The sequence below is a fragment of the Elaeis guineensis genome, chromosome 11 (assembly GCF_000442705.2).
Source record: "Elaeis guineensis isolate ETL-2024a chromosome 11, EG11, whole genome shotgun sequence".
Taxonomy (NCBI): Eukaryota; Viridiplantae; Streptophyta; class Magnoliopsida; order Arecales; family Arecaceae; genus Elaeis; species Elaeis guineensis.
In genome coordinates, this window is record NC_026003.2 from 117,247,158 (window position 1) to 117,271,783 (window position 24,626).

Here is a 24,626-nt window from a genome sequence, read left to right on the forward strand (position 1 = left end):
TTGGAACTGAATAAAGCAAAGTTGCATACGATATGGAATTTTGTTATTAGCACTGATCTGAAACTAGCACATGCATAAGTTGTCTCCAAAGTTTTCATCGATACCAGCTCTGTGCAATATATGGGTACAATTTTGTTTTAAAACTTTTCAATTATTTTTGAAATGTAATATAAAAATTTAATAAAATATAACAAATCAAAGATTTCAATAGTCAAATTTTATATATCTATATGGCTTTAAGATGCCTTTTCAGAGGATATACCACAATGAAATTCCAAACAAGCCAGATCAATGCATACATATCATTAATACAGTATCCACATTGTAAATGGAGGGCTCCATACGGTAAAGCCTCTGTTTTAGATATGTATGGTACATAATGGAACAAAAAATCGAACAGATGCCACTTCTTTCTATAAACCACCAGTTATGTAAAGATAACCATGCAGTAGCACCAGAAAGCTTGACCGAGACCCCAAATATCATCCACACTAGCACATTAGCATACCCTGTACCATGATCGATACAAATTCTTTTCCAACTGGTCAAAGTGTACCAAGCTCAAAGGCCACTCGCTATAACCTCCATAAGGTACAAGCTTCAGATGCAGAAAGATGCACGGACGTTACAACAAAGAACTTTCATATTGCCACCGGTAAAGCTTATGATACCGCGCCCATCAATCCAAATAACAAGAAAGATCTAACAACTTCATAGGATCAGACAAGGCCATTTTTGCACCGGTAGAATTTCTAATTCTGCTTGAATTGGAAGTCAGCCCTCATGAGAGCGAAACAATAATCCATGAAAATGGCCATTTACAAATCTGGGATGTATGGGGACCTTTCATCATCATGGTTTTACAACTTTTTCTTCCTTTTTGTGTCTGGCTTGACATTTATCATATACACGAATGCACAATCAGAAGAGCTTGGATTTAAAAAAAAAAAAAAAAAGTCAAAAAGGGCTTTTTTGAAAAAACAAAGAGATGAAAGGAAAAGAAAGTTACGCATCATGTGGATTCGTCCACCTTCTCTTAACTTCAGATTTCCACCTGACCTCCTTAAGCTTGCCATCCATCCCATAATCTCTCTCCATCACAAGGTTGATCCCTTCATCTGAGTACCACCCAACACCTATACAAAGGATGCCCTCTTTGTTCACATCAACATACCCAGTGACACCACCTGGCAGCCAAAGAACAGTTACATCCTGCATGTCGAGCATCTCTTCCTCCCCAAAGTAAACAGAGCTCTCTGGCAAGCTCCTCTTCTTCATGGTCTCTGTGCACAAATACACGTAAGGCAGCCCACTTTCATCAGCTGCTGAGTCTTCATCATAGATTGGTGTTGCGCTCACTTCAAATACCTTCCAAGAACCTGTCAGTTCTGATGGTTGTGTTCGTTTTCTTTGTGAGACAGGTTTCAAGTCGAACTGCACATCACTGTACCAGAAAACAATGAGATTGACATCACAATGGATCCCTCTTGTACCATTACATCAATATTCAAACAAAATCCAAAACCTAGCAAAAATCTATACTACTTCTGTAGGCTTTGAAAAATGTAGAGATTTTCACTGATCATTGGAGAGATCCCGTGCGATCCCTTGCTATCAGTGTATCATGCAAGAGGGTTTCCTGCCTTACAAAATCATCTATCTTTTTTTTCTTTTTTGAGTGAAATAGGAGGTTGAGAAAGCAACCAGCTCTTCATTGATCAATAAAAACAAAGTACAATTAAGGAGATCTAGGCTTGAATCCTGCCTGCCATTAAGGAGCTACAACCTCTTCTGTAGCCCATTGTTTATGGGCCTCCTTCTAACCCTCCCAAAAAAAGGTATTTAATCATGAGTCATCGACTAAGGAATATGAACCGAGTATCTTATGGATTATCTTATGGAGTGTATGAAAGCATTAAAAAAAGGACTTTTCTTTCAGAAACTTTTCTTTCAGAGATATAAAAAGAGATTGGTACAGCTTTAAAAATGGATGCAAGGCTTTGAAAGGATGCATGCACTCATTATTGGATGACAGATTTCAAATCTCAATGATGAGTATCATTAGTACAGATAAATTGATACAGCCAAGTAATTAATAACCATCAAACAGAGTTCTGAATTAGTGAGACAGAAAAATTAACAGGCATTTAGTATCAGTAAGATTTTCATAAGATGATGTTTAAAACCCATTCATGGCAGTACATGCAGCCTTAAGAAGATGGATGCCTATTATAAGATTCAATAGATATCCAATTATGTAATTTATATGCTGACTCTAAGAACACTAGCTTGTCAATTTCATTCCAGATTGTGGATTTCTCATACTAGTAATTACTCTTTTCTTTTAAATTCTACTGGATTTAGACTCAATAATAATAGCATGCAAATGTCAATGCTTTTGCTAAGGCTCTTATTTTCCAGTATGGATAGTTCAGAATTTCATAGTAAGGTGGTTATACAATCAAAAGTGCAGTGTTAGTAATTCCCATTAAGCAGATATAATGTGAGATCCAACGAGTTAAGTAAAAGCACTCCTCTTCGAAGTGTTATGCATTTTCAAGAAAAAAATTGAATTTTACATGATCATGCCCTCATGTTTTAGGCTCATAAAATATAAAATACATCTGGTGATGGTTATGGTATCCCTCTTCAGTTAGAACGAAGAAAGCACAAGATTTAAATTCTTATTTAACATGTAGAAGAAATATTTTAGTTTACAGCCTACTAGTTATTTATCACTGTCTTTTTTGCTATTTTCTTAACCCATTCCATTCTAGCAAATGAGCAATATGAAAGGGTGGGAAGGTGTAGAGTTGATAATCTTATATGTTGGATGTTGGACTGGCCTAGTTTGGGAAAGCAGTCATATTATGATAGGGATGGTAGATTGCTATTTCCAGTATACAGCAAAGACTTGTGATTAAAAAAAAAAAAAAAAAGGAAAACTTACTTCCCGTCATTGATATTAACTGGGCTGACCCACTGTTCTTCATAAACAGCAACCCTTATTATTTGTATATCGGATCCCCCTTCACTGAACTCAATAGTGTGCATGATACGCAGTCTCTTGTGGCATCCTTTCACTAAACACTGAGCAATAAAAACATGCAAGATACTTGATAGTTATCAGTGGTACACTGATCCATTCAGAAGAAGGTTAATCATTCATAGCATATATGAGGGAACGAAAAAGAATCTTGAAATGACAACATAGAACTTTTAAGTGAATAGCAACCAACAATAACATACAAGCTTTGATACTGTTCTGGTAATAAGTCAAAAGGACAAGCCACCAAAGTGTCTAGATGGGCACTAATGTGTCTTTAAGGTTAACTTTATTTAGCTGATAATTTTCAACAAAAATTCCATACAAGGGAGAGAGACACAGAGATAAGGAATGGGTGCACATAGTGACTTCTTTATAGACATCAAAACAGTCAGCTACAAGGTTCCCTAAACTCCATCCATCCACTCATGAGTCATCAAACCGGCAAGCCCCTTCTACAGGTATGATACAATACCTGACTGGATGTCATAAGGTTATCATGGCCTACAGATCTGGGGTTCACATAGAACATCTATGTGTGCATTCTGAAGATAGCCTTGTCTAGAGGCGACAGAAAGAGTATTTTAAGTTCCTAAATCACATAACATTACATCACTATAACCAACATATCTTGTCCCAACATTGCCACCTGTTCCTATGAAACGCTAAATCCTTTGTTGACACAAGCTAAGAAATGCATAAGGTTTCATAATGCTAAATTCATTTTATCCCTCCTTTTGCCATACACCACTGTCATTACCATAACCACCAGATCTACTCATTTCATCTATCAACAATGTCATCTACTAACAACAACCATTGACACTGCACTCGCATGGCTATCTATTTATTTATTTTGAGTGCAGAAGTTATAATCTTGTCTGCTCATGCCTTTGCACAATTAGGTGACAGGAAAAATCATAAAATAACTAAAATCATGGGTTTGGAAATTCCTAATTTGAGTTTCACCAATCAACTTAATTATTTTAGTTTTGAATTTTCTCCTTTGACCAGTAAAACAAGCAAAAAATCTCAAAACCTTGGAATTTTAAATCAAGGGAAATAGTATAATAATGTTTATCCAAACATAGCCTAAGTAGATATTAGAGGTTAGTTTATAATAAATGTATAGTCAGATAGGTTGAATTAGTCACTGGTTACACCACAATTAGGCCTAAGTAGATATCAGCAGTTAGCTTATAATAAATGTATAGTCAGATAGGTTGAATTAGTCACTGGCTACACCACAATTAGAAACCACGACATGTTACTTCTTATCTTTGGCATGGCTCCCTCCTAGGCTTCAACACAATGTTACTAGAAAAGTTCTTTTTTTCAGGAATAACATAACCTAGAATAAATGTAACCCATTTGCATACCATTATATCATATATTTTCTTGAAAGTTATCATATACATATATTGTGTCTTTTAAATTTCATGGAATGTTGTTTTAGTAAAATTTGAAATAGATTCATAAGAGCAATCATTTTTGGTATTTAAGGTCAATTATTCGTAAGGGCAATTAAAGATGATGTTCCATAGGACTAAAATAGGTTGGATGAAATGGAGAAGTACGACTAGGATATTATGAGACCATATGATACTTGGCTGTTTGGGAAAAAAAAAATTATAGACAACCATACGACTAGTTATAGTACAAATTGTTGGGCAGCTAAAAAAACATATGCAAAAGATGAGTTGTCAAAATGATAATGTTGATATGCATGTGTGGTGATACAAGACAAGACAGAATAAGAAACAAAGTTATTTATAAAAAGGTGGTGAGAGCATCAATTGAGGACAAATTAAAAGAAAAACGATTTAAATGGTTTGGACAGATATAACATAGGTTGAAAAATGTACAAATATGAAAGAGCAAATTGATACATGTAGACATAAGGAAGAAGGGTAGACAGAGACTGAAAATCATACAAGATGAAAGAGCAAGGAAGAACTCCGTATCTCAGCATCTTTTAGAAAGTATGACCCTAAATCAACCAAAATGAAGGAAAAGGAGCATGAAGCCAATTGTTCTGGTGGTATTTCAGGCATAACTAAAATGCAATTGTTCTGGTGGAAGTGATAGGTGTTAAATCATCAAATTCACATAAACGTTTGTTTGATGACCGATAAAACTTTCAGAAGCAGATTCTCACATTAAATTAAATAATTATATATCACTGTACACTTTGAGGATATCTGAAGGTAACTGATTCAAATTCATAGGCCAGATGCAGCCATTAAGTTTAGTGAACAAGCATCTACTAAGTCAATGTTGCACAACTGTAGAGACATGCATCCATTCCTTTTATCTACCTATCTGTGCATTCGCTCACCTTATCTACCCATCCATCTCTTGGACCCTATCCTGTCCAACCAACCCCTCCACCAGGAGAAAGAACGAACAAAAAGAAAAGGGGAAAAAGACACTCCATGTCTGTCACAACAACTCACTGCTTATAGCATGCGTGCGAAATATTCACCATGCATGTCTACACAATTAAGAGATATTCAGCATAAAATATCATCCATGAGAGGTAAGAAATAAAAAATTGAAGGGTCACTGGGTCAGATCATAGAACATTTCTAAACAAATGAGAATTACTTCAATAACATGAGCAAGATTAGGGCAGCAATAGAACTTACTTGTTCAAACTTAAAAGTTGGAGAAAGATAGTACTTAGATTGATCATAATCGCCAACTGGTATCTCCACTGGACCTCTAGAATAAGATCCATCCTGCAAGATCGCAAAAAAAGTAATGACAACAAAATGATGTGGTAAACCAACAAAATATGTAGAAAATAAGGAAATAGCCAAAACCATAAATTATATGATAAAATTTCAATAGGATTAGAATAACCACACCTCATGGAGGGCACATAATTGATAAACCAAGGCGACATCTTCTAATATCAAAACTTACACAATATTATACAAGAAAAATAACACTACAAAACAATACAAAATTCTCTACAACTGAGAACAAATTTTGGTGAAATAGAATGGTGAGAAAATGTCCTCCAACATGCATAGTGTCCCATATCCTAGCCTTGGTCAAGACCCAAACTCTTCCAAAATCATCTTCTATTATCTCATTTCATCTTCATGAATCTTTTTGTGTCTTAACTCCTGAGTCCCAGAAAGAACAGAAGGGAGACCCCACTGCCCTAGATCATCTTCAAGCTAATCAATTATTCTTCTCAAAGTAACAAAGATTATTATCAAAATCCAGTAGAGTGCCCAAAAAAATCACACATTCTCACACAAATGAAATGTGAATATCAACAGTGATTGAGAAAATAAGGCATCTCTTCGAGGAATCACTTCTCCACACTTGCAATGGTTGAGGTACCAATACGTAAACAGTAAACTATCGACTGATATGGTGTGTTACCGTACAAAAACATGGTATGCCTCATGGTGCAGACACCTTGAAAACCAGGTAATGTACCATGTGTTGGTGCAAACTGGCACAGAGTGGCGAACCAGTACATTATCAGCACAGTATGGTAAGACTGGTACAGACTGGTAATTAAGTCCTTGCTTGCACGTTTCAATAACCTTGTGACCCTTAACCTGACATTGTCGTCCAGTTAGGATTTTACCTACAAATGTTACATAAGTAATACTAAAAATATGTATTCCCCTTCACTCCTCCCCCCAGTCCCCAAATCCAACATCCAGTCCGATCTCCCTTGATCTTATTTAGTCAAATTTCCTTGGTATCCCTTCCAGCTTTGCCTTGTCTTGCAAATGATCAACCCCAGTCCCCCTCTTTACATTTGCTTATCCTTTTATAAACATTTGACCTTCTTGAATCTCATCTGCATATAAGTTCTCTTGCTTTTTATGCATATCATACATTGCACATGACAGTGGACTTGCATATGCATCTACATGTAAGTATATTTTGCATGGACGTGTCCTACTAGCTCTTTTGGAGATGAAGTGTGAAAAAGTCAAGGACACTTACAATGTTGGCTCTCATATCAGCATAATCATACGTCACCTAGATCAACAATCTAATTATTGGCCCAAATCAAACCATGCTGTATAATATGTAATCAGCCACATGGTCACTTAACAGCATAACATATACGTTGTGCATCAACATCTAATGGTCTATATTTAGCATATTGCAGCAATACACTGATATAAGTCAGTAGCCTGTTAGCTAAACTTATCAATTATCTAAATTTTTCCTATTAGCAAAAACAAAATAAGGATTAGTTAGTTCTGCTTCAAAGGTACTATCCTGCTGTTTGAAATTTTTAATCCTAAATCATGTTTCATTATGTCAGCTTGTGGGTCAGGTTGCTCATGCAATGTAATACTAGTATAGAAAAGAAAAAGGCAGAAAAAAATATGGATCCCGTCACAAAATGAAACAGGGGATCCTTGTTTCAATGAAAGCTTTCAAATCCTCTCTCTCTCTGCCTCTCTCTCTCCCCCACTTCCCCCCTCCCTCTCTCCCTCGTTTCCTATCTCCTCTCTCCTCATCCCTCTTTGGCCCTCCTTGTATCGGTACACCTCAGAACGGGACAATATAGACCCATACCATGCCAAACCAATCACCGGCCAATACACCCTCTAGTACCAGTTTGGTGAACCTTAACCCCAGCAACTTCACCTTCCCTCCACCTTCAAGGGCATTGTCAGCCCTTTGCCAACCACCAACTACACACTCTCTCCCCCAAGTTCGATCTCATTGACAATGTCTTCTAAAACTCACCACTAACAATCCATCCAGATTTCCATTGTCAAGCTTGTATCAAGTCTCCAAAACAAAGGCTCTCACTGCATCATACCTTCCTCTTCTTTCTCTCTACCCTCACCTGCATCGGTTCTTCAATCAAACTTGGTACTCTCTCTACTACATGGCTGCCTCCCTATTGGCCATAGGGCTCAAAGCCCTACCATCCACCTTTCATGGAAGCTGGGCCACTTCACTTGCTGGTGACCACCAAGTGATGCTGACCAAGTCAGTGCCATACCTATTGCTAGGCCTCCAAGGTCTCAGCTTAGGATGAGCAACATGTGAAGGCAAAGACCTCTTTTCACTGTTAGTCGTTCTCACCTGCAACATTATTGCTAGGAAGTGATTCAATCGGCTAAAGGCAAGGTTGACACATCAAAACTGCATGCTTTACAGATGTTTGAAGTAGCTATTTAAAGGGAAAAAAGGTAAAGCTTTGATGGTATATGCCATGTGGTATATTGTGTACAGGTGCTTATATAGTTTTGCAGAGGCCATGTTAGTGCAGATAATAGATAAAGAGAAAGGTCGATCCACTTGGCCAATAAGAATGGAGAAAAGCTCGGATTTCTTGCATAAGGATAAGATGATATTTTTCAGTAGAAGCGGTTGAACGTTGTAAGACCTTTTCTGAGATTTTTTTTTTTTTAAGGAAAAAAGAATTATATATCTGGTTTGACTTGGATGCAAGCAAGCAAATACTACATGTTTTCTATGATATGGGAGTTAGGATGTGGTCCTTGCAAGCTGCCCAGGGAGGTAATAGCCATCAATAAGGACAGCATAGGTGGTCGCATTGGAGGTGTACCTGCGGCTGAAAATTATGTTGAAGAGGGCAAGGGCGGCAAGGAGGTTGCAGCAGGTGTAGTAGCAGGCGAGGATGGTGGTGTGGGTGACAACATTAGGGGCCATTCCCAACTAGGCATTTTGTCAAGCACTTGAAGGACACTATCAATATTGCTGAGTTTCATGAGGATGCTGCAGGAGTAGATACTGAGGATAAGGCCAAAGTATAAGTGACAGCAAAGAAAGGGGGCAAAAGTGAGAAGGATGCAACAATTCTAGATCATGGCGCTGAGGAGGCCGTTGAATGAACAGATGGAGGCATGGACATGAAGCAGGAGATGGAGAGGAAAGTGTGAAGGATGGTGAGGGAGTAGACACAGATGAGGATGATGAAGGCACCCTTGCCACGACCACAAGAGAGGTAGAGGGTAGCAAGGATGGGGGGAGGGGTGGAAGGCATAGGCAAGGGCAAGGAGGTCAATGAAGGCATGGTAGGCAAGATAGGAGGGAGAGAAATTGGCGATGAAGAGCAATGAGGTAGCAAGAGATGAGGGGAGGGCCTAGGGCAGATTGGAGGGGTAACAATGTACGAGGCAAGCTCAACAACAAGGTTGATGGCAAGGTCAACAACGACTGATAGTATAAGAGATTCAACCAAGGTCCACCATCTCGGTACCAGACCCTATACCAATACCATTCTATTACAGTGCCGGTACATGGTCTGGTACAGTACAAGAGCATCGATACAGTATGATAAACACCGCATTCAACAATGGTTTCCTACTTCCCATTCTCCCCCTTTACTACAGCAGGGATATTTTCTGAAAGTTAAAAGCAATTAGGACTCACCTGATGGTCACCTGACTATTTTACTGAAGCTGGTTAAAGGAGATGAATAGAAGCAATGGATTGCAATGGAAAGGTAATTTAGCGGAACTCTTTTGGACTTTTTTAAAGATAGAGAGTCATAATGTCAAAAAGTAAACTTACAAGGGTCTTACTGCATTTTACCCTTTAGACTAATGACTTAAGGTGCAAGTTTGGCCCATGACTATCTTCTTGCTATCATGTAACCTCTCGCAGATCTTACAAAAACCTTGATTATAGCACCATACTGACCCTTGTCACTACCAACCCACAAGAATTGGTCTCTTCTTCTTGCAACCTTATTGGGCAAATCAACTGATTTCTTCAACCACATGTTGTGAAAAGCTAAAGATCCTAAGAGCAAACTTTAATTGCACCAATAATTGGGTGGCCAACCTATGTGAGATGCTTATCCGGAAGCCTACAGCAATAATTCTATGCTCATCTACAAATTTCTGCTTCCAAGTTATTCAAAGCATCTATCTCAAAATCATCTCCAAAATGTTCATGTTAATAGCCTCCATATTGCCCAATGGTTTAACTCAAGCAACATAACTGACTATATTCATCTCGTATGTTCTTCACTTGACCTCATTGAAATGTGATAACCTAACAAAACTATAAAAGAAAACTGAAAGCTTGTTACACTATGACTTCCCCCACCCATGATTTTTTATTCCTTCCAAGCATTTCACTTAGAAATAAGAAATTCTAACAATACCAACTTTAAAAAAATGTAGTGGGTTCCATCGTTTCAATGGTTACTTTTTTTTTAAAAAAAATGGTGAAGTCCTCTCTATACACTGGAGACTCTTCTCTAATTTTATCAAATGTCTTATGGAACATCATAATCAAATATCATGTGTTGAAGTTTGAAGCCCTGAAATCATCAACTTTGATAACTAGTTCCAGCCCAATAAATACTCTTACTAATATTGATTTGCTTAATCAATGTATTTTATTCCACCCATGATTCATGCAATAAAGGATAAAAAATAAGCAACTATAAATAAGTGTTAAAAAGCACATACCTCAGTAGATTATGAGTATTAAGCATGCAAATCTAGGAAGCAAAATTGAAACAGTTAGAAATTTATTGCGCTTATCACATTCATAGAAATTGATATTAGTATCATAATTCATGATTCCAAATCGTTGCAGAGCAGAAAAGTTAGACAATGAAAATCCATATTCACAGGTAGGTGACATAGTAAAATATCTAGCCAATGACAGTCATCAAATGTGTAAAACGATATGGATAATTATTTAAGACATTTTCAAAGAGTAAAAGAGCAAATCCTACCTCAAAGAATACAAGACCTGGCTCCATGCCCATCACATCTTCTTCGAACAGTTCACACTTATCAAAGTTGAAGGACTCATAAATCGGGAAATCATAAGTAGCAGGGACAGGGTGCCTGTCTCTTTCATGATCTCTTTCAGCTCCCCTGACATGTTGACGTGTTTCTCCGAGAGGGTTCAAAGCCACCCAATTCGACTTTCTTATGATTTGGGAACAAGGGCCCTCAGGCGGAACCTTCTCGATGCAGGAAAGAGTATAGGCATCATAAAGATTTTCATTTTGGACACCTACTCCAATCGGCTCAATCTCAGCAGTGAATGGTGAAAACACTGCTCCAACACCCTTCCATATACCACTGACACTACTGGCAAAGGTATCCCATGCTGGTTTAATAACAGGTTCCTTTAGAGAGACGAGGAAAAAGTACACATCAGAGTTCACATAATTCATATGAAAGGCGGCCGAAAAACCCATAATTCATAATTGAGCATATATCAAAGTTCGGATATCTGCATTTAGCTATTAGAAATGAACAAATGGCTTGATATTAGTTACAGCACATAGCAAAAAAAAATAAACATCAGAATAAAAGAAGTCAAAAGGAGATCGAAAACAGATGAGCCAATATTCATTGAGCAAATCAATAATTAGAAATCAAACTCGAACCTTTTTTTTTTTTTTTTTTGAAGTGAAATTTGAAGCAATTGACAAAGGTTGTTTTGTAAGGCACGACTACAGAAAATCAAGCAAAAAAAAAAAAAAACCCAATATCAATTCAAAAGGCAATTGAAATTTTCCAGGATTCAATCTTCTGGATGGTCCAATGGCGATGACACAATGTTTTGAAAGGGATAAAGAGCTACAGTACCTGAGTCTGGAGAACGGTCTCGATCTCCATCAGCATGGCCCCAGAGACCAGAACCCTAGGATCCCTCTCCCCGGCGGACCTCACCCTCCTTGCCTTCTTCTTCCTCCTCCTGAGTGCCGCTGCCTTATCCTCCGCGGCGGCCCTGGCGGCAAGCTCGTTGTCGACGCTCCACACATTCTCCTTCTTCTTCGCCTTGACGACCTCCGCTCTCCCCCTCCGCGGCCTCTGACGGCCATCGGCGGAGCCGCATGAGACGCTGAGGGCAGCGGAAACCCTAGCGCCAGGGAGGAGAGGGGAAGGGGGGAGAGGAAGGTGGGGGCGGAACCGTAGAAAGGAGCGGGGGAGGTTGAGGTTACCGCAGGCGTCGACGCAGTGGAACTGCATGCTGAGACGAGAGGTAGAAAGAGAAGGTATCTTATACGAAGACAACAATTTTGAAACGTTCATGGGGAGTAGATGGAGAGGGCAGAAAGGGCTTGTGGCATGGGAAGAAGAGGACGCTCGAAGGGGTTTTTTTTTTTTTTCACATTTTACTTTAGAAGGGCGCAGGTGAGATCGTGCAACAGAGCAGTGTCTGTGAAAAATTAATATGAGTTGTTTAAATTATTATATAAGATATAAATATTTATCCGTTTCTAAGTTACAATATTCCATGTCAACAAGTCTTTTAGTTTTGTCTCAAAATACATAACCTTTGCCCACGCCTTTGACGATGATTTCTCTCCTTTACTCTGTTTTATTACGAAGCACATGTGTTGATTTTTTACTTTTGTTTTCTGCACTCGTTTTGCTTAGCTAGCTATGCTATATGTTGTTTCTGGTGCTAGGTGTGAAGCTGTTTGAAGTTTCCTTTGCCCCTCTTATCATCTCTCACTCATGGCTTTTTAATATAACTTCTTCTATCTTTCTTCGTAAATTCTTTCAAATCCAAAGCTGCATTCACGAATATTAAACAATATGGCATCCAAACGGTTCCACTTCCATATTTGAAGAGCTGGCACCTTATACCCGTATCATTGGTAGATGAGGTAGAGTAAATGCACTCTATTTTGAGATGAAACAACAACAATAATAATAATAATAGATTAATCTCAAAAAATTTTGGACTCCTAAATTTTAATATTAAAATATATTTTTAATAAAATATATGAGAATTCATGTAGATATGTATTTAGTCCCATATCGATTATTCGCTAGAAAGATCTTAAATACTTACATAGAGTTAAGAAATTCAAATAATATCTTTCGACTAGTTTTTTGAATGATGCCTTAAATTGTTACAAATGATATCAAAATCGATCCAACCCATAATCTATATAAACTAGAGGATATCATGGTACGAGTTTATTAAATTTATCATAAGCCAATTGTGATGTTTATGAATCGATGCATTGATTCAGACCCTTTGTCTGGTGAAGATTTTTTGTCCCATTTTCTTAAGCTAGCAATGGTTTGAACTAACATTGAATCAAGACTCCTTGAGTCCCTAGAAGTAAAAGTCACCTTCAGGATGAATTGACACGGGAGTGGAACTCTATTCTTGTTGCTCAACTCTAAAGTTTTAACATTTAGTGGTCTCATTTATAAATCTCGTTTAAAAAATTGATTTATGCTTGATGTAAATTAAAAAAATCCTTCATTCAAATCCAATCCAAGAAAAGATCAAGCTAGATTAACTCTCTCTACCTCGAGCATGGTTGAGATATATCATTACAGGTTTACAATTTTAATGTCCTCACAATGCTAATTTGGCTATTGCTCTCCTAGTCCCTCATGGTAGCCCTTTGACCTAAATCAGTGGGCTCACTTAAATGCATTGGCTGCCATTTGGAACCATTGGCCTCCATCTTGTTTAAGATAACGAAGCTCTAAGCAATGCATCACAACTAATCTTGCATATAAAATTGTAGCTCCCAAGTATTTGTTATCGTGAATAAGCATATTCACGGGTCGATCAGCTAGCCCACTCGAGCTGATAGCCTTTCAAGTGAGCTTGAGCTAAAGGTTTAGATCTAGGGTCGAAAAATAAATATATTTAATAAATGTGTGAGGCCCAAGCTTAAAGATTGAAGTGCAGCCCAAGCTTGCCCGGGCTTTTTTTTTTCTCGCTTATATTATTTATTTATATTTGATGTGCTTATAAACTTAATTGATAAATATTGTTAATATGAATTTAATGGGAAAAATAGATATATTATGGGTTATTGGCAACACTTAAATGTTTATATTTAACATAATTTTGTAATACTATTTATATTTTTTTAAAATAAATTAAAAATGATCGTGAAGTTCGAGGTTCCATCCAGCTGGAATGAGAGTTTAGGTCTGAAAGGTAGTTCAAGTATAAAATAATTATGTTGATTTTAGGCAAAATGCAGCACAAGCATGCCTCATGATTGGTCCCAACTCCCAAGGAGCTTCTTCGAATGCCAAATCTTGGCATGAATTTAATATTGAGCGGATGCAACAGCTCCTGGTGACCTTTACCGATCCCAGTTAATCGCCCTCCAGTTTCATCATTTATGAACGTCCAGTAGTTCGATTCTTTTACTCGGTCTTCGATTAAAAGGTTTTAGCCAATGTTAACAAGCAGCGCTGGCCAATATGAACGATTATTTATTATTCTGCTAATCTTGCCCATGAAGCAAGCGTTATATTTGCCGAAGCAGCTGTTTGCTGTTCCATTATTCCACACAAAATCCACAACGCTTCTTTCTTGGCAACTTACCACATCGGCGGCGTGGTGCATTTCTCTTCTCTCCCAAACCCAGTACGAATAGACCCACCACCGGTAACTCAAACCCCACGCCGCAGCGTCCAAACCTGCCTCATCCTCTCGAACCATCCCTATTTAACGCATATCCTCTCCGCAAGACTCCGCCCCCACGCAACCGAGTAGCGAACGTGCCTGTCTTAAGCCTTAACCTCACCGGCCTCCGCTCGTTTCCGTAATCTGGAGTCTCTCCCGCTCCCAAGTATCGTCCCCTTGAAACCCCCTATCTTTCTTGGAAATTCCAAACTCTTATCCTCTTTTCCGTCTCCTGCTTCGGCTCCCCTTCGTCGACGCGGCCGATGAGTTGGTTGGGGAAACTCGGGTTAGGGTTCGGGAGCCGCGGGGGGCTCTCGACGGAGGCGTCGTCGGCGATCGCGCAGGGGCCGGACGAGGACGTGCCGGCTCCGGGGCAGGAATTCGCGCAGTTCGGGGCGGGGTGCTTCTGGGGGGTGGAGCTCGCGTTCCAGAGGGTGCACGGGGTGACCAAGACCGAGGTCGGATACAGCCAGGGGAACCTCCACGAGGTCACCTACGAGGATATCTGCACCGGGGCCACCAACCACTCCGAGGTCGTCCGGGTTCAGTACGATCCCCGGGAGTGCAAGTACGAGGACCTGCTTGGGGTGTTCTGGGCGCGGCATGACCCTAGCACCCTCAATCGTCAGGTAAAGGTTGGATCTTTGACGGGTTTAATTTTTGAAAGTTCTATTTTTATTGGTCTGCTTGGTTCGTTTGTTTAATTTGTGTGAATAAGGATTCGATTTTTCTGGAGATCCGAAAGGTTTATTGTCCGATGACTTATTTCTTTTTACTTGGAGTGCTAATAACTGAAGTACGAGATGATGGATGGCTGTCATCCCATTCATGGTTTCCCTTTTAAACTTGTATACACTAATACATACTCCTATGTTTGAGAATATGAGAGAGAGATAGAGATACTGGAGTGTGCAATACTTATTAGAGGTGGTGCTACGGTGAAGATGTTGCATATAGAAGATAATTGAAAGGAAAGGGATCTGCAACCAAACAGCTCAAAAACCTTGAAACCATTCTTTGCATCTTTTTTGTTTCTTTCTTCTTTCAATGTTTTTCTTATTATATCCAAAAGTTGTTTTGCTATTGTGCACAAAAGCTTGACCCAAGTTTTTAATTACCTCATGATGCAAATTCCAATAATTGCTCCTATTGTTGTTTTTTATATAAGTTGACAATCTACACCAAGCCAACTTTTCTTTGGTGCAAATTTATTACCCTCTGTTGCTCAACTATCAAGAATCTTGATACCATTCACTAGAAAACAAAATTCGGGCAACTCTGAATTATTTTCTGTTGAGGCAAGTGATGATCTCAAATTTCCAATATTTTGTAGCAAGGGACTCTTGTAACAGCCTTAAGTGCTAGACTAATATTATGAGAAATCTTCTATTTTTGCGAACTGCCTCTTCAGAAGCTTGGCAAATTTTTAGTATGAAAAAATATATTTATTGAACTTTTATTACATAATAAGAAGAGAGGAGGCTAATATTCCCAAGGGTAAGTCTATGTGGCACTTTGGAATCATGTCGAGTAAGCTGGATTGAATCTATTCGACTGCTAGTTCCTCTTATCATCCAGCACTTCTGCAACATTTGAGGCTACCTATTATAGGACTGAGGTTGCATTGCTTTCCAATCTTTGGTGGAGGATTGCCACTAAACGTGGCAGTTAATCTTTAGGCAATATCCTACCATTGCTTGAAGACCCATGTTCGCCACCTGACACTTCGACAGTCACTGAGGCACCCCTATCACCTTTAGGGAGATAGAATTGTGAGTCCAACCTCCATAGGCTAGAGATATACCCTATCTAGAGCTTTGCTTGTCTAGATAAACTACAAAAGAAAGTATTACAGAATTAAAACTACTTGGGTGTAGGAAATTGAATTTAAACTAAAGAGAGAAGGAAGACAAATTGTAGGACCGCTAACTCGGAGTGTTGTGGGGAAGGAAGATGGCAAGGGTTGCCCTCTGTTTGATTATAAAACCCTTGAGGAAAACTAAGGAAGTTATTCTGTGCCTAGAACTAAATTCTGAATGAAACTATGCAGAATGAAAACTACACTAGCTAATGGAAAAGACCATAGACTTTCCTGAACATGTTGATGCCTTGGTCGGACCTCTTGTAGCGCTGTCAAGTCCTTTTCACCCTCCAAAACCAAAAAAAAAAAGAAAAAAGGGTTTTCAGCTGCCTTGAGCAGGCAAGCCATAGTCTCTTTGCAAAATGTGATTGTGCTAGCTAGCTAGGGCCTACTTGCTGAGACTACTCGATGGTTATGGCCTCTAGGGGGCTGGGGGCTTATATAGTACTCCTGTGAGAGGGTGCACTTGTGCATATCCGATATGGAACCAAAGAAAAAGGGGTAAAATCATGTCAAATCGTGTGAAAAGTCATACCAATAAACTTTAGGGAGTTTGATGCAAGTGAAGCTTGAATCCTAAGCTGTTAATAGGGTTTGTGCTGTCAGATCTATATTGACAACAGGTGAGATGCTGTCTATGGCCAGAGGAGCATCATCAGGTTGGATCAGGCTTTTATAGGTCACAAGGATTCATAAGATGGCATCATAACTCCTGTTGAAAGTGTATTGGCAATGGTGTTACCACCTTTAGTTTTCTCTAGTGGGCTTTGGTCTGAGTCACCCAAAATAATAGATGCAATAGAGCAATCTTTGCATGGTTTTGGTTCTCTTTAATGACATCAATGCCCAGGGTGTTGTTATTAGAGGCAGCTCGCCTCTCCGTGGAGTGTCAAAATCTGGGATGTTTACACCTATGTCTGTAATTCACGCATGGCTTCTTAGTTGTCCTTATTAGTCTCAAATTTTCTAAATAATGAATCTTGCACCCCTGTTTTGGTTTGAGTTTCTTAACATAACTTTCTTGATACGGTGAGTACGAGGACAATCCGACCACCATGTTTATTATTATGTATGTATCAGCATTTTTATCATTAAGCACCTTTTAATCATGCAACTGCAGTTGGACTAGAAGGATTTATTTGACCATTACTAACCAGAATTATCTTTTAACAAATCCAACTTCTATGGTTCACTGTCGAAAGAAACTAAATAAATTCATAACCAGGATCAGAAAATTAATCAGCCATATTATCCTATGTGGTGTGGTTTCTACTGAATGCTATTCATGCTATTAATGAGCCATATTGTCCCATTTTTATCAGATATCAACGCCAGTGTTGAAAAGCTTGCATAATATTCAAGAAGCAATTGCTACTTTTTCCAGGAAAGAATGTTTGCAGGGTGCCTAGAGGTGGGTACCAGCAAAATTTGAATACAAAGTGGTCAGATTTTGATGTCTCCTAAGGAGGAAGAGGTAGATTGTTTGTGCACTACCATCTTCAATGAATCGGTTGTGCCCGGAGGTAGGTACCAGATAATTTTGAGAACAAAGTGGTCTTCTGTTTTTGAAAATATTTTGATGGCTCCTGGGGGGAAGAGGTAGTTTGTCTGTGCACTAACATCGTTAATGCGTATATCAAATCTGGAATGAATGTTTGCAGTCAGTTAATGAAAATGGTAAATAATTGATGGGTACATGGCATTCTATTTTTCTAATAATGATGTGCCTTATGTTATCTGACATTCTATGTTGTTTGTTCTGACAATTAATGTTGTCATGATGCTCTGATTTTCCTCCTCTCTTTTTTTGTGGGTGATACAAGCATATTTGATGGAATCATGGGTTGTGTTATATCTAGAGTAGCACATGTCATTCATCCCAACTCGAGTGTTGTAGTTGTAATCAAGAAGTGGATGTATGGAATGGAAGGGCTGCTACTTGGTGTGTGGTAGGAATTATATAATCATGTTGAAGATTTTGCTGCCTGTAGTTGTATGCCACATGAAGCTCTTATTGGTTCATTTGGGTCAATATGGAGGTGGCTTCAGAGGTTAGGAGTTGAACCCTGCCCGCACCCGGCCCCCGCCCCCAACCCCGCCCCCCAAAACAAAACAAATAACAAAAGAAGATTCCTATTAACCTGGGTGCATGAAGTTTCTTCGACAATGCCGTACATTTCGGATTTGCTTAATTCTCTTTGCAACATAGTGAAGTTGTGGAAGTTTACCCGGTCTGAAGTGTAATTTGTTACGTGTCTGATTTTTTTTCATAAACGTTGCCAGTGCAAGGACTTTGTATATGACAATAGTATAATTATTAAAATAATTTTATAGCTGGAGTCAGATGAGAGATTAGTTGCAAATACTAGTTAGCTGAAGGATTGCTTGCGCCTAGTGTTCTGGTCTTGCTAATATATTCCATCCAGTTGGATGACTTCTACCCTTGATGGCTATGTGCAGGGAAATGACGTTGGTACCCAATACCGGTCTGGAATATATTTTTATACAGCAGAGCAGGAAAAAGCTGCCAAGGAATCTCTTGAGAACCACCAGAAGATCATGAATAGGAAGATTGTGACAGAAATCCTTCCTGCAAAAAAATTCTACAGGGCAGAGGAGTACCATCAGCAGTACCTTGAGAAAGGTGGGCGCTTTGGTTCTAAACAGTCAGGCGCCAAAGGCTGCAATGACCCTATTCGATGCTATGGTTAAAATAGGGAACCACAAACACCTTTTGCCACTGTAATCCCTGGTTGCTTTCACCAGTTTGACGTATCAAAGTTATGTTTCATATATATTGTTCCTGAGTCAATGGATTATGTCCTTGTGATGCATTTTGGTTTTTAGCACATACAGCTTGCATATATCCACGCACGTGCTTGTGGTCTCGGATGTTACTGTTTATATAGCATGATTCTACATTTGTGTATATGATATGATTCCATGCTGAGATTGCACCTTGGAAGGTTGTGGATCAAAATCTAGTTTATCATTAAAAAGTGTCTGGTGATGATCTGAGTTGTTGATTCAGTTGTGCCAGTCCATACTTCAGGAATATGAACCGGGAGGTCAAAACATACACGTAGAAAGCCTTTACTGGCTTAGCTTTGTTTGACCAACTGTGATACTGCCCCATCTGTTCTCTTCCAGATCCATGAATAGTGTTATTTCTCTTGCGGAATTCATCTCAATTTTCATCACTCTTACTATTTTTTTCTCTGCTAATATGACGATCATGTGCTTGTCTTCATGGATACTTTCCAGTCTAACGACCACAAAAACGTTGTTAAAATGTCCCCAATGTGTTGTATCTGAGCTAGAAGTTTGTTATTGCTCGCAACCTGCCAAATGCCTAGGGTTGATGTTATATATGCCTTTCATTTCATTATAGCGTGGAATACTCCTGAACGCGAGTGCCTTCGATAAGGTCAGTAGAAAACTTCAAGCTTTTGATGCTCTCTGGTAATCATTCGAAGGTGCTTTGTTGCTGGAATCAGCTGGTGAGTGGTCAAGGATCTAAGGTGGCAATGGATATTCTAAACGTCGAGATATGCTGTGATCTGATCTAGTCTGGTCATAAAACCGTTGGAAGGTGGTCTCCAACTGCTTCAACCATATGTTATGCGGAGCAGTCGGTATTCTTCTCTGTTCCAATGCCATGAATTCTCCGTCAAAATCCTTAAGAGATTCTGAATTATTTGTCGTGAGGCACACAGCGCACATTTTGTTGGTATTGGAGCCAGAGAAGTTAGAGAAGTATGATAGGAGGAAGTCTGGCTGGAGTCGAGGCGAGGGCGGTATCAGGTTGTCATCCTGCTTTGACTCTGATGACCATACTTGTCATAGTATTTTGTTAAGCAGTCATATTAGTAACCATAGGCCTAGACACATACTTGTCATAGTATTTTGTTCAGCAGTCATATTATGGGCCTAGACCAGTGTTATAAAGAGTAATTCTTTGTACATTACATGTGACGTAGAAAAAATATACGGTGTCATCTGAGTGGGCCATATAACCTTCACTTTCCAACATGTATTTAATACCTACAATTTTATTTTTTCATTTAAAATTTTGAATGATGAAAATATCTTTTTTTTTAAATAAAATTATGATATTCTGTTGTTATATTATAATATCTTACGGTCGAATTATGACTTTATGTTCATGATTTGATTACAAGATATCAGAAAAAATCATTTTCATCATTTAAAAATTTTATAAATTTTTAATGATCAATATGTCTTTTTTTTTTTTATGACTTCTAAAAAAAATCATAATTTTTTATGCGTAGAAAATCATAATTTGACTGCAGAATGTCATAATATAAATATGAGATATCATAATTTTTTTAAAATAAAAAAAATATTTTTATCATTTAAAATTTAAAATGGCACATTTTCCTCCTGATCTCAATGAAAATGGCATCATTTCTGCAGACAGGAATGATCTATTAGGTTATGTGAAGTGAATTATAAATTTAGAAAGCATGTCAAACACTATCAGACCAACTTGCCCATGTGCTTATGGTCATGTGAGGATAAGAATCGATGGCCATCATCCTAATTTATTTTTCAGTACGTACGCTCACAACCTTTGCTCCACGCGCCCACCCTTTTCTTTGGAGGGAGGTCTATCGATGGTCAGTATCCTAAAGAAGCGAGCATACTAGGATGATGATAACAACTACAAAAGGAGGGTGCATTGATACAATGAGACTCATAACTGGATGGTACAACCGTACAAGGAATTTGCGTTACAATGGTACAAATGGTGGTTCTATATTTATCACCCCAACCAATACGAGTAGCAGCAATTCAACGTAGACATGGATGCAATCCATTGGCATGGTGATGTAGGCCCAGCGTGATAGTGCTAGTTTAGGCCCTTATGTTCTAAAGCTTAATAACTTGATGACGTTATCAAGGGAACAACGCTTATTCTGGATTCATCTTGAGCATTCATGCTTCATAACTGGACATAAATGTTCGAATCCCTATCAGATCATGTGTCCCGTTTGGTAGCTTATTGCTGAATGCCACCTAATAATCTTCTAATAGAGAAACAATGAGATAAGCAGCAGGCCAGCATGTTATAAATAATAAGCATTGCTTATTAAATGACAGCCGCAATGCATAATATGATGAGTTCAATAAACATCTAGATTTTGAAATCCAAGTTTCACCCCGTCACCGGGACTGACAAAAGCTTCAAGTCAAAACTTAAGTTTCATCGACTGGAAATTAAAATAGACGACTAGACTCTGAATTTTTGCAAACTAAGCAGCAGCTGTCATCTACTCATAAATCCAAGGGTGGAGGTTGCTCTGCCAGTCTGTAATGCCTTCAGGGAACCACAAAGCAATCTCCTTCCTTGCACTCTCAATGGAGTCACTCCCATGAATAACATTCCTGTACCAGATTATACGATGCCTTTGTCAGATATGAGATGTAAAGATGTAAGAATGTAACTCAATGAGCATTTATGATTAAAAAGAAAACTTTATCTCAAGATAAACAGAGTGCACAGTTGACGGGAAACATCCTAGTACAGTATTTGGCAACAAACGTTGTCACTGCCTCTCATAGCATCCAAGGAAACTATTTCCAAACTGCGGTATCTTATCACCAAATGCCAAGTGCAGCCTCTTTGCATAAACATCAATTAAATTATGAAGAAGCATTTTTTAATAAAGTCCTACAAAGTGGAGTCATAAAAACAACATGATAGTTATAATGCTGCTAGGGTTCACAACTTGGGAGTACCGTTAGCTAAAATTTTCAGACACCAACTTGACTATAGCAACTGCGGAAAGGTGTAGCAAACACCCAATGTACTAGCTCAAAAACCGCAGTGTACACCAAAATGGATGATTTTAAACTGTAGTTGATTGCAACATACAGACTGTTCTGCAAAATGGATAAATATAGGTAATAGCTTGGCACATAGTGGCTTAATATGTATAACTTTTGAGGACTCGATATAATTATTCTCATATTACAACTTAGGAACTAATAATTGTCATATAAAATGGGAAAGAACATAAAAGAGGTCAGCAAATTTAGAGATGTCATAGAAAATCAGTCACTCTTTAAAAAGCTGAATAAGCATTATGGAAAGAATAATATAACATCCGTATTTCCTTGTACACCATCTATTCCTTTCTTCTCCTTCAGTCACTAGGTTCAAAGCCACAGAGAACATAATAGGTAATCTCGATATAGGAGGCATAGAGAGGTGAGATCATGAGAAGATGAGATGACAGGTCTTGTAATGATGCTACGAAGAGACGCCTGTAATGGAGGAAAAAACCTTCCTGCCCGCCTCCTAACATTAAGCACAGCTCTAGATATAAAGAAACATGTTATGAGGTGTGTGTCCCAGTGCTTTAAGCAGTACCCATCAAGCAATATTAACCGGATAGCAGACAATTCATTGAGTCAAGCCATAAGCATGGTGAAATTTGGCTCGTTACAACCAATCATACAATAATTAAATAAATAAACCATATTCAAGCTCTCATACACCATTAACCCTCTCTAGAAACAAGAATAGATACAGGCTATAAGGTTACCTACAAATGCAAATTGGATAATTGATTGCCCATAAGCAATGGAAGATTTACATGACCAATAATACTAAAACCACGGCACCTTGCAGATGAAAACATTAGCCAGAACAGAATAGCTCTCTAAAATATCAGATTAAATGCTCCATAAAAATATTCAATACATTAAATACATGATACTTTACTATATATAAGCTATTGTTAATGCCAATCCAAAATATAAGCATTCAGAACTGCTGATTTGAAGGAAAAAGTACTTAATTTAAATCAAGAATCAAGAAACAACATAGCTATATGCTAACATATCATCATCATGGATTATCCCTGAAAGAGAAAACCACACCGTTCTTACACTATTGTACTTTCTAACCAGACTGTGATAGGCTTATAGTTGATTGAATTATCAAAGAGCAAACAGTCACCTGCCGATCTCGATGGCGAAATCGCCGCGGATGGTGCCCGGGGCAGAGTCTGCAGGGTTGGTGGCCCCGATGATCTTGCGGCCGGTCACGACCACGTTCTTTCCCTCCCACACCATCGCGACCACAGGGCCGGATATGATGTACTCCACCAGCCCAGCAAAGAAGGGCTTCGAGGAGAGATCGGCATAGTGCTTCTCAGCAAAGGAGCGCTCCACGGTCATAAGCTTCAAGCCTAAATCAAGAAACCCAACGCATCAAGATTCCATCTTTCTTCTTTAAACAACCAAAAACACTAACAAAATAGTGGGAAAAAAAAATCACGCGAAAAAATACCTTTCAGATAGAAACCCTTCTCCTCAAATCGGCTAATGATCTCACCGACCTGATATACAAATTAGACATAAAAATGAACAAGAAAGAGGTTCTGTTTCTATGAGTACAACAAGGAAAAGATCGTTCAATCCGATTCCAAAATCGATGAGGTGGGTGAAACTGGAACTTCTTTAACAGCAATTGCACATCTAAATACGACGAAAATTATACGAAAAAAATCGAGAAGAAAAGATCAATAGGGGAATAATTACCAGTCCTCGCTGGACACCATCAGGCTTGATCATGATAAAGGTCTGCTCCATATCTGAATCCCTTCGTTTCCTCTCCGACGCTGCTCGGAAGAACAAGAACCCTCTACTAGGATGGGAGAAAGGGAAAGCGGAGAGGCCGATGCAGAGCAATAGCTAAACCCCCAGACTCCACCTGGTCGCATCGCAAGCGAGTATATTACGACAACACTCATCGGATTCCCAGTCCAGCCCAGCCTCCACCTGACCGCATCGCAAGCGAATACATTACGACAGCATTCCTCCGATTCCCAGTCTAGTTGTCGACAGTCTGATAAAATGGGCCGTTGGGTCCCATTGCAAGAAGAATCTAAAAAGGTTATTATTATTTTATAAATGCTACTTGGTTGAAGGCCATTGCGTGAAGAGTCGATAATGGTTACAATTATTCTACGAATCAAACAACAGTATTGATGTGGATATGGGTCAAAAGTTTTTCGGGCCGGCCCATTCCAGTATGAAATATTATCCATTCTGGCTGGGTCCAGATCGGAAGCGTGCCCGACGGTTTCCACCGGATGATCCCAGCACGGCACGTGGCGGCGACTTTACGATTTTGTCCTTCTCCCATGGAGAAAAGATGCCTCGTAAGGGAAGGAGGTTCCCTAAGGTTACTTAAGGCCATAGACACTTTTGACTTATCTAATATGGGACGAGACTTACCCACAACACAGCCTCCCAGTCAAGAGAGTACTATGACAGGCAGAGGCCAGGTTC

At 38.9% G+C, this 24,626-nt stretch overlaps 3 protein-coding genes and 1 pseudogene across 3 annotated transcripts; 2 read left to right on the plus strand and 2 right to left on the minus strand.

The window, feature by feature from the left end:
* Positions 1–947: 947 nt before the first annotated feature.
* LOC105053935 (uncharacterized) lies at positions 948–12,150 on the minus strand. The gene is made up of 5 exons (XM_010935280.3): positions 11,632–12,150; positions 10,764–11,165; positions 5,695–5,787; positions 2,951–3,090; positions 948–1,444 (listed from the first exon to the last, which is right to left on the minus strand). Exons 1-5 carry the CDS (start codon positions 12,076–12,078, stop codon positions 1,006–1,008), a joined length of 1,521 nt encoding a protein of 506 aa, XP_010933582.1. The 5' UTR covers positions 12,079–12,150; the 3' UTR covers positions 948–1,005.
* LOC109506421 (protein PROTON GRADIENT REGULATION 5, chloroplastic-like) lies at positions 7,929–8,386 on the plus strand (annotated as a pseudogene).
* A 2,296-nt stretch (positions 12,151–14,446) lies between the features above and the next one.
* On the plus strand, positions 14,447–19,230 carry LOC105053934 (peptide methionine sulfoxide reductase). The gene is made up of 2 exons (XM_010935279.4): positions 14,447–15,069; positions 18,762–19,230. Exons 1-2 carry the CDS (start codon positions 14,704–14,706, stop codon positions 19,011–19,013), a joined length of 618 nt encoding a protein of 205 aa, XP_010933581.1. The 5' UTR covers positions 14,447–14,703; the 3' UTR covers positions 19,014–19,230.
* Positions 19,231–21,367: 2,137 nt separating this feature from the next.
* Positions 21,368–24,065, minus strand: LOC105053933 (nucleoside diphosphate kinase B). Its single transcript, XM_010935278.4, has 4 exons — positions 23,874–24,065; positions 23,623–23,671; positions 23,290–23,521; positions 21,368–21,710 (listed from the first exon to the last, which is right to left on the minus strand). The coding sequence occupies exons 1-4, from the start codon at positions 23,922–23,924 to the stop codon at positions 21,596–21,598; spliced, it is 447 nt and encodes a 148-aa protein (XP_010933580.1). The 5' UTR covers positions 23,925–24,065; the 3' UTR covers positions 21,368–21,595.
* Between the last annotated feature and the right edge of the window lie 561 nt (positions 24,066–24,626).